Source organism: Kogia breviceps, chromosome 15 (genome assembly GCF_026419965.1).
Source record: "Kogia breviceps isolate mKogBre1 chromosome 15, mKogBre1 haplotype 1, whole genome shotgun sequence".
NCBI lineage: Eukaryota > Metazoa > Chordata > Mammalia > Artiodactyla > Physeteridae > Kogia > Kogia breviceps.
The window spans coordinates 63,400,328-63,413,569 of record NC_081324.1 but is presented as its reverse complement, the minus strand read 5'-3'; the positions used below and the strand labels follow the sequence as shown (position 1 = coordinate 63,413,569).

The 13,242-nt window shown below is 58.1% G+C and overlaps 2 protein-coding genes across 4 annotated transcripts in view; both read right to left on the bottom strand.

Moving 5' to 3' along the window:
* The window catches only part of GNB1L (G protein subunit beta 1 like), a 45,778-nt gene extending 36,687 nt beyond the window's left edge, over window positions 1–9,091 (bottom strand). The window contains exons 1-2 of the mRNA XM_059041202.2: window positions 9,046–9,091; window positions 8,894–8,950 (exon numbers count right to left, since the gene is read on the bottom strand). The gene's annotated coding sequence lies outside the window, so the exon portion shown is untranslated. The remainder of the gene's footprint in view (window positions 1–8,893; window positions 8,951–9,045) is intronic.
* Window positions 5,015–9,241, bottom strand: RTL10 (retrotransposon Gag like 10). 3 transcript variants are annotated; one of them, XM_067015072.1, is made up of 3 exons: window positions 9,050–9,241; window positions 8,894–8,950; window positions 5,015–7,320 (listed from the first exon to the last, which is right to left on the bottom strand). In XM_067015072.1, the coding sequence occupies exon 3, from the start codon at window positions 7,093–7,095 to the stop codon at window positions 5,956–5,958; it is 1,140 nt and encodes a 379-aa protein (XP_066871173.1). In that variant the 5' UTR covers window positions 7,096–7,320; window positions 8,894–8,950; window positions 9,050–9,241; the 3' UTR covers window positions 5,015–5,955. The 3 variants fall into 3 exon arrangements, with proteins under 3 accessions (XP_066871173.1, XP_058897174.1, XP_058897176.1); XM_059041191.2 differs by lacking the exons at window positions 8,894–8,950; window positions 9,050–9,241 and adding an exon at window positions 7,462–7,569; XM_059041193.2 differs by lacking the exons at window positions 8,894–8,950; window positions 9,050–9,241 and adding an exon at window positions 7,465–7,569.
* Between the last annotated feature and the right edge of the window lie 4,001 nt (window positions 9,242–13,242).

Sequence of the window (13,242 nt, the reverse complement as noted above, 5' to 3'; positions counted from 1 at the left end):
CGGCCAGGGCCCCTTCCCCTTTGAAGCCTCTGGTGAGTGATTGAAGCGTCTCCTTTCTGAGAGGCAGATAGCACAGTGTAATCTGACTCTAAGCCCAGGGATAAAGGTAGTTTGTTTCCTCTCAGCCTTTCTGTCAACACCTCCTCAGTAATTAGCCCTAATTATTACCAAGGGCCAGCCTCCCATTCGGTTATTAAATCAGAAATAGTATCGTGGCCGGGCATCTGTCAACGCCCGGCTGGCGACCTTGGATTCACTGAATCCTCTGTCAGTATCCATGGCTTCAAAGATGCGGATCCTGGGGAGGGGTTCCGGGGAGGCAACTCCCTGGCCCGGGTAGGGGGTGGGGAGGAGGATGGTGCCACAAGCGCCCTGTGCTTAGCGGGCCTCAGAGCCCATTGGGGAGGCGGGAACCGGCCACCATCCCTACACTGCCATCCCCCAATCCAGCCATGCCTGCCTCCCGGGGCCTGATGTGACCGTGTGTGTGGGGGTGGGGGGAGACCAGGAACACCCCCATAGCCCTTTCCCAGGCTTGCCTGCCTCTGGCACAGTGTCGCCCAGGAGCCCAGGTGGTGGCCTCAGTTGTGCCCAGTTGCGCACGGCCTGAGGCTGGCAGGCCCGTGCTGGCTGTTCTGCACGTGCACAGGGAAGACTCCTGAGCCCAGCCAGCAGGAGCTCCCCGAGTCCCGACTACAGCCTACCCACCCCGCCCCCCGTGGGCAGGGCACCTCCCCGTGAGCCGGAGGGTCCACAAGCAAACTCGGGGATGGCTGTGGACATGAGTTTCCAAAGTGTAACTGAGTGCTGTGCTCCTGAGGCCTGGGGAGGACAGCCACCCACCTGCCCTGGGCCTGAGCCTCTTGTTCCATCCAAGAGGAGCAAGTTACCTGCTCCTGCAAAGCCTGGGAGGGACGTTGCTCCCTCTGGCAGGATCCACCGCTCAGGCAGCAGCAGCGCTGACCTTACCTCCCTGGGGCAGCATCCCGGGCCCTTGGGCAGCTGCCAGCAATTCGTGTGAAGCCCCTTGGGGGCTCTGAATGCCCCTTCCAACTTGCCCCGTGTTTGGGGAAGATGGCCACGGAGGACCAGGCTCCTCTGCTGGGGTCAAGTTCCACGTGATGTGATGGGTGCCTGGGCAGAGATGAGCACAGCCTGTTCTCCCCTAAGCACCTCTGCAGCCTGACCAACACAAGGTACGAAGGGCTTCCTACAGCTGAGGGCTTGGAGGCACCAACTGGACTCCTTGGGATGGGGAGACAGGCCATCATTGCCGGGCCAGGAGGAAATGACAGGGTGAGGAGCCACTGGTCCAGGAGCTGGAGATGGCAGGAAGGAAGGCCACTTGGGAGTTCTCAGCCGGCCTGCCTGGCACTTACGGGCTGGGGTGGGACCGGCCAGCAATGGGCTGCCGCCCTGGTTGTTCCCAGTGAATGCACAGAAAAGCTCCATGTTTTACAAGAAGTGGGACCGTTCCCAGGCACCAGCACTGGCCTCTGGGGCCCACTTCCACCAGGAGGGATGTTCCACAGGGGCCAGTTCCCCAGGGCTGACAACAGTGCCCAGACGGCCCTCCCCAGGGCCTGGGATGGGGCCGATGCCCACAGGCTGGTGCCCAGGAAGCTCCCACGAAACCAGTCCCACTTGGAGAGGGGCCCCTAAGCATGGTGGTGGTGAAGGGTGCTATCACTTGAGGCCTCTCGGGGGCTGATGTGGCACTCCCAGCGGCCAGCAGGTGTCCCTGCACTGTGGCTCACTTCTGCCACTTGCACAGGCAGGTATAAGGGCGCGGGCTCATTCCCGACCGCTGGCCCAGGTTGGCACTGCTCAGACACGCAGGTGGAAAGCAGCCAGGGACGTCCCTCTTCACCTTCCTACGGCCCGGCCAACAGGGAGACAGGGCACCCGGGGAGAAGGAACGGGCTGTCAAGGGCGCCCTGCAGGACAGGAGATTCCAGAGTCACGTGAAAGGAAAAATGTTTAAACTTGGGAATACAGAGTAATGTCTTCGCATCCTCTGTAGGGGTCCCAGATACAGAACAACTGGGCACGTGCTGCTCGGGGCTGCAGCAGCTCTGCACACAGGGGTGACGTCAGAAGGATGCTCACGACAGCACTGCCCAAGACTGCAAAGATGGAAAACAAAGAAATCCACGTAGGGCGTTCTGATGGCCCAGCTGTCTCCCCCAAGTTCCCATGTTGAAGCTCCACTCCCATCATCTCAGACATGGTTGTGTCCAGAGGCTTCAAAGAGGGGATTAAGGTTGAATGCGGTCATATAGTGGGCCCTGATCCAATAGGACCGGTGTCATCATAAGGGGGCGAGGACACAGACACACTGAGGGAGATCGTGGGGGCGGGCACACAGCGAGGTGAGGAGCCTCGGGAGCAGCCAGCCCTGCCAACACCTGGATCTCGGATGCCTAGGCTCCAGGACCGGGAGGAAGCACCTCCTGTTGCTTAGGCCATGCAGCCTGAGCAGGTGTGCACGGGCATCTCTCCCCACGGCCCACGTGGCCCCCCTCATGGCTGCACGGCTGTGTCCCGTGGCTCAGAGCTGAGGGCCCCACCCACTTCGCGGGAGGGCACAACAGCTCCCTCAGGCCAGGCGAACGGAGGGGAGTGACGCGCACCACTAGTGGTTCACAGCGGTCCTTCCCCAGCCTCTGCGGTCATGGAGAAATGTAGCCAGTAGAGCCCTATCAGCACGGCCCGAGGGACCACAATGGACAGGGTGGCCACGATGTGGATGTTCTGTTCCTGCAGCACAGCTGGCCCGCCCTGACCAACACAGCGCCAGCAGCCTGGTGACCGCACTCCTCGCTGCCGGACCTCCAGGCTGTTAACAAGGCGGTGACCCCCACTGGGCCCTCAGTCCTACCCTGCCCCCTTGAGGACCGGTGATTCCGATGGCTCATGATTCAGCAGAGACCGTGAAGTGAGCAGCTGCCACCTGCACGCGGGCCAGGGTTCAGCGTACCCAGAGGCCTCCTGCAGTTCCCGGCACCTAGAACGTCTCGAATCCTGGAATCACAGCAGAAAATCTGCCCGTACCTCCTCATGGTGCTTTTGTGACTTTTTACCATCAAATCTTTAATCCACCTGGAGCACGGCTGGCACAGAGTGAGTTTCACTGTTTTCCAGACAACTGACCAGCTGCTCCAAGTCCTCTCACTGAATGATCCACTTTACCCCCATTAACTGGAAACAGCCCTGCCAGCGTGAACTAAACCCCTGTATTTATTCGGCTTTATTTCCAAGTTCTCTACTCATTCTTCCACACCAATTTCCATGTCCTTTCGTTCCTGTAGCTTTAAAAAATGTTCTGTATCTCACAGTACCTCATCCTCAACACTTCCAGTGTTAGAAGTTTCCTTGGACACGGACGCTTTACAAACCCTCCCACAGTGCCGTGTTCCAGCTTTAGAAAACGAGACCTCTGGGTATTTCCAAGGGAAGCGAGGGACAGACACAATGGTCTGGAAGGCACGCCCCAGCACCACCCGCCCTGAGCACATCCAGCAACCCTGCCAGGCCCAGAGCACCCTCCTCCGAGTGGGCTGCCTGCGTGTGCAGAGCCGGGAGTTGCCACGACCCAAGGGCCCTTCTCCTGCCACACACAGCAGAGCCCCCTCTCCTGGCCCTGTGTTCCTCCCCCCCCCCCCAGAGGAGAGCAGCTGGGTCATCACATCTGCCCAAAGGCAGGGCACAGTGCCAGCTAAAGATGGGGCAGTCACTTTGCGGAACCATAGGTGCTGCCTGTCTGGAAGGCCAGCGCCCTCCCACCCTCTCCCGACCCCAGGAATGGGTGATCTTGCCCTCACAACTGAGGCCTGCCCCCCCGTCCTTTTCTTCATGGCCAGGGCACAACAACAGAACTCATTTTCCACGGGACATCTGTCCAGTCTCTCCCCAAAGCCCCTGGGCCTGCCATGGCAGACCTGACCCTCATGAGAGGTACGCTGGACCATAACCCGAGCCTGCAGGAACCGTCTGGGGCCCGAGGGGGAAAAGGCCCCCAGTGAGACAGGGGGTCAGAAGGGAAGATGGCAATCTTGGGCTGAGGGAACTCACTCCAGGTCCACTAAGTGGAGACAGGAGAGGCAGCCTGTGCAGAGGGCTGCTGACGGGGCCACCCGCCCCAGAGGGCAGCTCTGGGGCCCCAATGTTGCCAATGACACCAGACCCACAGGTGGGCCAGGCCACAGCTGACCAGGACAGCCTACAGGAGGGCCCAGGCCTGAGCAATAGCATGGGGGCAGCAGTGTGACCAAGCTGGGCTGGAACATCCATATTTCTCCACTGGATCAGAACCAAGGGTGCACACTGATTTCTTGTCAGCTTGCTTGTTTCACTTTGGGGCTATATCAGCTTCCCACCTACTTCTAAGACTTGCAGCTATTTTACTTACGAGGTGTCTATGCCGTAAAATAACTCACAAAATAAAACCACCTAAACCCAGAACCTTTTCAAGCAAATTACTAAATGAAGTAATCCCAACATCTACTTTACTTAAAATTTTTTACTATTTGCTTATTACTTTCCTTCCTAAAATGACTTTCTGATTACAGTTATATTTCCACTTCTTTTTCTTTCCTACTCTCCAGGAAGGTGTTTTGTTTTCCCAATTACAGGACCCACAGGGACCTGAAATGTTTGCCTATCTGCCCCTCAGAGCAGATGCACTGTGCCCGTCCTGTGCTGACCTGGGCTGGAGAAGCCTCCCAGTCAGCTGTTACTAGAAAACCCTCCCTGTGCAGAGTAGGTCCTCCTTTACTCCACCCTCAGCCCTGGGGACTCACAGCCCTGGTCTGTTGCCTGCTCCTCACTTCACCGCCAGCCTGGAAGCGAGTACTCAAGGCCGCACTCCTCCCAAGCCTCCCACTCCCACCCATTCTGCCAGACCCTGCAGTGATCCAAGCCCCTGTCATGAACCACACCTGCAATGCTGACCGGGTGCTCGCGGCTGGGCCCAGGCTCTGCTCCCACTGATGGACAAGGACTCACTCAGCCATGGATCCAACTCATGTTTAATAGCACCGATTGTGTAGCAGGGACACGAGGTTGACTGATGGGAGCCCTGCCCTAGGGACTCACAGTCCATCCAGATACACAAGTCATTACAGCGCTGGGTGTGAGTGCTGAAGCAGCCAAGTGCACGAGTGGGTGTGGAGGCAGGACTGCTGAAGAGCAGAGGGGAGGGCAGCATGGACCAAAACAAGACTAGATGATAACACAGCAAGCAAATGCCTAGAAGGGAGCCGAGACTGGCAAGGAAGCCCCCACCCCACCCTCCTGCATTAAAGCTGTTCCAATGGGCCAGGGCTGCTGGTAAGCCCATATGTAGGGAAGCACCCTTCTCTGCCAAGACACCCTCCCACTTATACTGAATAATGAAAGCAGTTGCTTCCTCCATGCAGCCTTCCTTAACATCCAGTCCAGAGGATAGGGGACACAGGGAGCAGAGACTAGGGTAGGAGTCAAAGCAGACACCACAAGAGTTAGGTCCAAAAGGGGTGGCACAGTGGACCCAGTCCAGTCCCAGCCAGCACTGAAGGGGGTGGGTTTGGGGGGGGGCGTAGTTACTCCCAAACTTGATGGGGACTGATCTCTGCAACTCTTTCCAGCTAGCGGGAACAGGCCAGGTGAGAAGGCACTCCCCAACAAGGTGTTGGGATGCAGCCAAGAGCCCAGTGGGAGGCAGCCTCTGGGCCACTGAGGGAGTTGGAGAATGAGGGGCACAGGGTAGAGGCCATTGTCCTGCTGTGTCCTGGGGTGGGGGTTTAAGGGGAGCTGTTTGTGCTCAGACACAGTAGACGCCAAACAAGTGCATCTCCTGACCAGCAACGGGGCAAGGAGACAGGGCACTACCTGGTGCACCCCATCTAGAGTTAGCTGGCAATACCCCACTGTCCTGACAGGGGGCCGTGGGGTTCCCTGGCCACACAGGCCACTTCATGACAAGGGGGCACTGCCACACCTGCCCAGGCCATGTTCGGAATCCAGTGCTGTGGGCTGGGGCATGGGACAGAATGGTGGCTCTCCTGGGGTCGCTGGGGTGTCCACTGCCCCCTGTGGGGTACCTAAGGATGCCTCCTGGCCTGCCTCTGTCTCAGAAACCTCCTTTGTTTCCTGGGGTCCCGGACCCCCTGGGTTAGTGGGACCTGGTTTCTGGGCAGGGGGTTCAGCAGATTCTTCAACTGCAGGGACAGGTTTGGGGGCCGCCTCCCCTGGCTGGGAGGAAGATGGCCCTACGGGACCAGGACCAGCGCTGCCTGCAGAGCTGGACAAGGCAGGAGGCTCCGCAGGCCCAGGGCTGCTCTCCATGGCTAGAAGCTGCTCAGATAGAGTATTTCTAGATGTGGAGTTGGAACTAGAAACAGTGGGGGTGGCCAGAGCAGCAGGGACAGACCTAGGGGGACTGCCCATGTTGAGGGCCAAGGCCTCTGAGAACCTAGCTAAGTACTGTATCACCACAGGCAGCTGTGGGGCCACTGGTGGCTGGCTCGAGGCCAGAGGCAAAGAACAGGGCCTTGCAGCGTGGTACTCAGCAACGTTGTTTGGGTTTTGAATAACTTCCTCAAGATCCTGGCAAAAAAGTTCATAGTCGTCAGGTAGGGGCAGGTCCCCATCAAGGTAGGGGGCTGCCCACGCCCGGGCTCGGCCTGTCAGGCGCCCGAGGATCTCGCAGACGCGGCTGAGGTTGTCCTGGTAGTGCTCAAAGCGGAAGGACATGTAATCGCCCAGCTGGGCCAGAAAGCGGTCCAGCAGCCAAGGGGAGCCATCAAAGGTGCCTGGGTCCGAGCCGGGCACCCAGTGGAAGTCCACCCTGAGGGGCCGTGGGCCCACGCGCATTGCCGGGGGGCACCTCTCTGCGGGCTTACCGCCCACAGCACCACTTGCTGAGCTCTTCTGCTCCATGGTTGTGCGCACACACACAGGGTCCCCACAGCAGGGCCGCTCAATCCAGGGATCCACTAGGGGGGTGTACGCAACCCCAGGAGTGGCCCCGTCCACCTGCCAGGGGTGTGCATTGGCGTAGTTGGCTGCCGCCCGGATGGGATTGCGAGGGCCCTGGCGCCGGCCACGAGGCATGCTGGGAGCACACGGGAGCTGCCACGTCAACTAGAGAAAGAAGGGGGAGAGGAGGGAGGGATGGTGCCCAGAGGGTGGGCAGAAGCGGCGCGCAGACACAACGGGACAGACGGCTGCGGAGGGGTGCTCCAGGCAAGTGCTGAGCGGGGAGCTGACCACTGCTGCCTCAGAAGAGCTGAGAAGAGCTGATGGGACTGTCAGGCGCAGGCCACCATCCGAGGCGATCTGTCCAAAAACAAGGTGGGAAGAGTGGGAACTAGGCCCAACCACCACCACTGGGCAGCCAACCCTGGGCCCCCACCAGGAGCTCTCCATGCAAGGGGGCCCAGAGGCCGGCCTGGGAGGTCCCAGAAGGCACATACACACCACCTGGGATGTTTCAAGGGCAAGATGTGATGGCGGTGATGTCAATCCCAGGAGAAGAAAAGGGGGCCAGATCAGATCCCCCTGGGCTTCCTTGGACGGCCTGTATGGCTGTCAAAGAATTTCAGGAGGAGAGTGACAATAACAACCTTCACTGATGGTTCTAGTCATGCGCAACACTGACCCCTGACAAGGCTGGTCCTCTCGCCACCCCCGAGGCACAGTGGTGAGTAAAGTCACTCGTCTGTGGCCACACACACTAACCAGTAAGTGGCAGACGCAGCTGAGCCCACCACACGTCACCACGCCATTTACCAGCTAGCTTCACAGTCCTGTGAACTGTCTCCCAGCCACCCAAGCACTGTACCGTCAGGTGCAATGTGTGTCATAAGATCTTTTTACATCACAGCCCAAAAAACATGGCAAGCACTACCTGTGTGCCTTCCAGCTTTCCCCCCACCCCCACACCAGTCCTGTGTCTCCCAGACTCATGTCACTACTCACAGGGCAGCCACCCCCACCCCAAACACATCCTCCCTGCATTCCCCTCCCTGTCAACAGCCCAGAATCCAATCCCCTGAGTTAAATTCCACTTGCTCTGTCTACTCTCCCCACCCCAAGGTGGTCCCTGCAAAGGGCCTGGAAAGCAGTAGCCATCACCCCTGAGCAGCCCAAAGAGGCGCAAAACATAAAAGGAGGTGCAGCTCCTGTCGGATGCAAGGAGCCCTCCCGCAGTCCAGCCTGAGGGTAACCACCTCCCCAGTCTCCCTGCAACACGAGGTCCACTCCTGGCCTGCACAGAGCGCTCTCTGCTTCACCCCTCCTGGCGCGATTTCCCCAACAAGCCCTCCACACACACACACACCCCGCCCCACTGCTCCACCGGCTCCCACCTAGGGGCGCCAGTCTGCACTCACCTTCAGGGAGGCTTCCCACGTATTTACCTACCCCCAACTGCGGGAGCTCCTCCAGGGGGCACGGTCTGTTGGTCTTTCCGCCCAGGACCTCCCAGGGCGGCCTGCAGCATTCGGAGCCGCCAGGGCCCCCAGCACCTGCCTCCCCAACCCCCAACGCTGGTGGCGGGGCGGGGGGTGGGGGGTCTTCCACCCGAAAGCCCGTCCCATCCTAACACTAAAAACACACTAAGGCGACAGACACCCAAGAAAGCAGGAAAATGCCGTCTAGTCCAGTTCCTCACCAAACTCTGAAAAACCGGTGACCACGAACCACTCCCGCTCCTGCCCCCTGTGAGGGAAGGCAACCGCTGCCGTGGGCGCCCGGGACCCCGCCCCGCCTGGCTCTCGCTAATTCGGGGAGCGAGGTCCCCAGCCTGTCCGGCGCCGAAGGACCCGGCCCTTCCCCGGGACAGGACAGCGTGCGCCCGCGGAGCCGAGGCCGCGCCCGGTTCAGGCGCCGCCGCACGAAGCCCACCTACCGGTGGCCACGCGGCGCCACGACGGTCCGGTTCCCTCGACAGCGAGTCCGAGCGCACCTACAAAACGGACGAGACCGGCCGCCGTGAGGCGAGGCCAGGGCCGGCGCGGGCCGGGGTCGGGAAGGGACAGAAGGGCGCGGACCCCAACGCACTAACCCGCCGGCCGCAGCAAGCGACCGCAGCCACGAGCAGCGCGAGTCCCAGAACCGCCCTGTCGTGCGGCCACGCCCCCTGCGTGCGCGCGGCCGACCCCTACGTCCCCGCGCCGGCACCCGGAACGCCCCTCGCTGGCCTCCCAGCCGCGCCGCGGCTGCGCCCAGCGTCGTGAAGCCTCGGTCGCGCAGGCGCTTCCGGGCCCTGCCAGCAGGGCAGCAGGGCGCGAGGGTTGATGGGAGGGCGCCCAGCCGGACGCCGCTCCGAGTGCCACGAGAGCAGGCGGGGCCGCGTGCGCAGGCGCAGAAAGGGCCGAGTCCGGCGTGAGGGCGGGGCCGCGTGCGCAGGCGCCGGGGGCGCGCGGCGCTGAGGAACGGTTGTGTGCGGCGGGATCGTGACACCCACCTGGCTCTAGCTGGGACTCAGGGACTGACTCGTCGACCACTGCCCTGAGTTACTGCTGAGCGTCAGGAGGGATGTTGAGGGCCGAGGGCACCAGGGAGGGTTGGCACAGAGGGGCTGCAGCGCTTCCTGGACGGAGTGCCCGCAGAGTACCCGTAGCTGGAGACCCGGCCGGGGCCGGACGTGTAAGTGCGCCCAGGAGCGACAGGGCGGGGCTGGCCCCGAGGACCGTCCCCTGAGGGCCCGGTTCCCTCGCCGTGGGCGGGCTGGCTCGACTCACACCTCAAGGCTGGACCCCGAGCGACTGCCCAGCCAGCGCCCCGGCACTGGGAGGGCCGGTGCCGGGGAGAGCTGGTGCCCTACCTGTGCGAGACCTCTAGCACCTCGTGCCCTGGGGCCCCGAGGTGGGGACAGGTTACCAGAGCCAAGGCGGCCGAGGTCACTGGAAGTGATGTAACACCAGCTCCCTTTCTGCTCTGGTCTAGCGACTTCTTTCATGAAACCATCTCTGAAATGTTATCTGCATTTACAGCCAAACTCACTTGCTTTGATCCTTGAAACGGAATCAAAGATTACACTGTACCTTCTCAGGGTTTGTGGGGCTTTCAGCAGCCTCGCCAAAAATAATAGAGGTGGCACCCAGCCAGGAAACGCCTCCTGGAAGTGTGAATGAAACTTGTATTTTTCGGTTGTGTCTTTCCTAATTGACCTGATAATTTAAACTTCCTGCTTCAAAGGAGAGGGGGAGTTCCCGACAGTTTGGCAGCTAAGGCCAACTCAGGGCAGTCAGCGGAGGGAGAGTGGGCAGCAGACTTGTGCAAAACACCCAACCACACCCACCCAACTGGGCCACACCATCAGAAAATACCTTTTGGGGTCCAAAACTTTATTTTGTTATTCAGGCCATCTTCTATGTATATATATTTTTAATTGTGGTAAAATATACATAAAATTTATTTTAACCATTTTTAAGTGTACATTCAGTGGCACTAAGTATATTCATATTATTATGCAACCTTCACCACCATCATCTCCAGAACTTTTTCATTACCCCAAACAGGCACTCTGTCCCCATTAAACACTCCTCCTCACCACCCCTTTCCCAAGCTCCCAGTAACCTCTATTTTACTTTGCCTATGTTAATTTGCCTATTCTAGGTACCTCATGTAGTTGGAATCACATATTATTCGCCGTTTCACTTAGAAGAATGTTTTAAAGGTTAATCCATGGTGTGGCACCTATCAGAATTATTGTTCCTTTTTAAGACAATAATATTCCTTTGTACATATATACAACATTTTGTCTATCCATTCATCTATTGGTGGACACTTGGGTTCCTCCCATCTTTTGGCTGTTGTGACTGATGCTGCTGTGAATGTGGGTATACAAATATCTGTTTGAGTCCCTGCTTTCCGTTGTTTGGGGTATATACCTAGGAGTGGAATTGCTGGGTCATATGGTAATGCTATGTTTAACTTTTTGAGGAACTGCCGAATTTTCTACAGTGGTTGCATGAGTTTTCATTCCCACCAGCAATGCACAGGGGTTCCAGTTTCTCCACATCTTCACTAACAGGTGTTCTTTTCTGCGTTTTCTTTTCTTATTTTTTTTTTTTTTTTAAATAATGGCCATCTTAATGGGCGTGATGTGGTACCTTATGGTTTTGATTTGCATTTCCCTAGTGACTAGTGATGTTGAGCGTCTTTTCATGTGCTTATTGGACCTGATGTGTGTTTGAACTGGGAGTCCCAGAGGCAGTCGTCAGGCTCTGAAGTGTTCAGGGTTGGTGTCAGGTCTGTGGCTCCCCAGAGCCAGGGCAGCAAGGAAACAGGGACACGCAGCCCAAGAGGTGACGCCAGCTGCCTGAGGACTGCCAGCCTGTTAAGACTGCCTGTGCTGCTTGCCCCCTGGACCTTCCTCAGGGCCCATCCCTAGAGCCAGCTGGTGACAGAAGAACCCAGAACCATTCCTGCCATTTCTTTGTTCAAATGTGCTCTGGTCATTTGTTCCTGGTTTCTAGGAACTGCTTTTTCCTCCTGGCTAGGAATCACATTTCCATGTTCCTCACACGTCTAGTCATTTTTAGTTGCATTCTGGACACTGATGGCATTTTGTAGAGCCTTTGGAGTTTGTAATCTTCTGAAGTGTGTTGACCTTTGTTTCAGCAGGCCTTCCACTTTGAACTTTTGGAGGCATGGTTTTATTTTTGTGAGGGTGGATCTGTTGCAGTTTTGCCTTTAGTCCTACACAAACCCGTTAATCTTGGGACCTAATTTTTTCTCCTAAGGTGTGGACTTGCTGTGGTTTCAGGGGAAGGCCCACAGTATTTGCACAGCCCCTGTGACTTGGTGGGACTTGAGATCCAAACTCTCTGTCCCCCTGCAGTGGATGATTACTGAAATCTCTGCTCTCTCCTCCTTGAGTCTTGTTCCCACACGAGCAGTTCAGTCATCAACCAAGGATCTGACGGGAGTTTACATGCAAGTTTTCAGGGGTTTTCTCCCTCATTTCCAGATGCTCTGGCTGACCCCAGCTGTCCTCTGGCACCTCAAGCCAACAGGACTACAGCTTCCTGTTCCCATTCTGGTCACTGGTGCCCTGCCCTAGGGAGGGCCCTCAGGGGAAAAGCATATACACACGAATCTCACTCAGTGCATTTCTTTTTCCAGTGGCTGGATTCCCTCTAGTTTCTGATTGCTTTTGGTTGGTCTTCAGTGCCTTCAGACAGTATCTTTTCTATTTTGTGTGGAGTTGATCACTTTTATTTGCGAAAAAGTTAGCTTTATACAAGCTGCTCAGACACCACCCAGACCAGCCCCTCTGCCCCCTGTACATCTGTCTCACAAGCACCAATCCAACTATGCCTGCCTGTACGTTAAGACACACAGCACCTAGTGGAACACTTGGGGCAGACCTGGCCTCCTGCTCCCCTGTGTGGCCCTGGCACATGAGAACTGGAGGAGGAAAGCTGCAGAACGTCAGGTCGGCTCTGAGCTGCACCCCTTTCCATGGACACACGGTGTGTGGAGCTCAGACCTTGCCAAGCAGGCTCCTCGGATCCTGTCAGGATGGAAAACACAACGTAAAGGCTTCACGCCCAGGTTCATCAACAGCTGTGCCTCAAGCACCTACTACACACCAGGCACCATGCTGGGGACAGAGACATGAGGAAGGGAGGCTCCTTTAGGGCAAGAGAGAAACACCATTCCAGGAAGGCTTCCTGGAGGGAGAGCCTTGCACTGAATCATAACCAAGGAGGGGGGCTGGCTAGGCAGAAGGTGGAGGCACAGCCTGGCAAAGGCTTAAGGGCCAGGTGTGTGCCATGGGGGAAGTGATCCCACTATGCCTCCCTGCGGCAGGACCTGGTCCTTGCAGCCCTTTAGGGCAGGTGGGGAGGGCCTCCCAGTGCAGTTCCTCGCCCGGTGTGCCCAGGCATGCACTTCTGGGAGGAGGCAGGCGCCGGGCGGGCCTCTGACCTGCAGAGAACGGCTGATGTGAACAACACTCCACTTGTACAATGTCTCCCCTTTGAAAACCAGATACTCCCTGAGCTATGGAAACCCAACCGCTTGCTGAGCGTCAGGACGTTATTATTATAATCACCCGGCCCAGTTCCAGCCACCGGGGCAGGACAATGCGCCTTTGAGGCCAGAGAGGCCTCGCCTCCCATCCACCCTCTCCCACAGGCGGGGGCCTGGCCGCACCTTCATGTCCCACGGGGCACCTGGGGGTCTGGGCATCAGTCTTCTCACTTGTCAGGTGGGGGCCCAAAGAAGACACGTCCAGATGTTGCT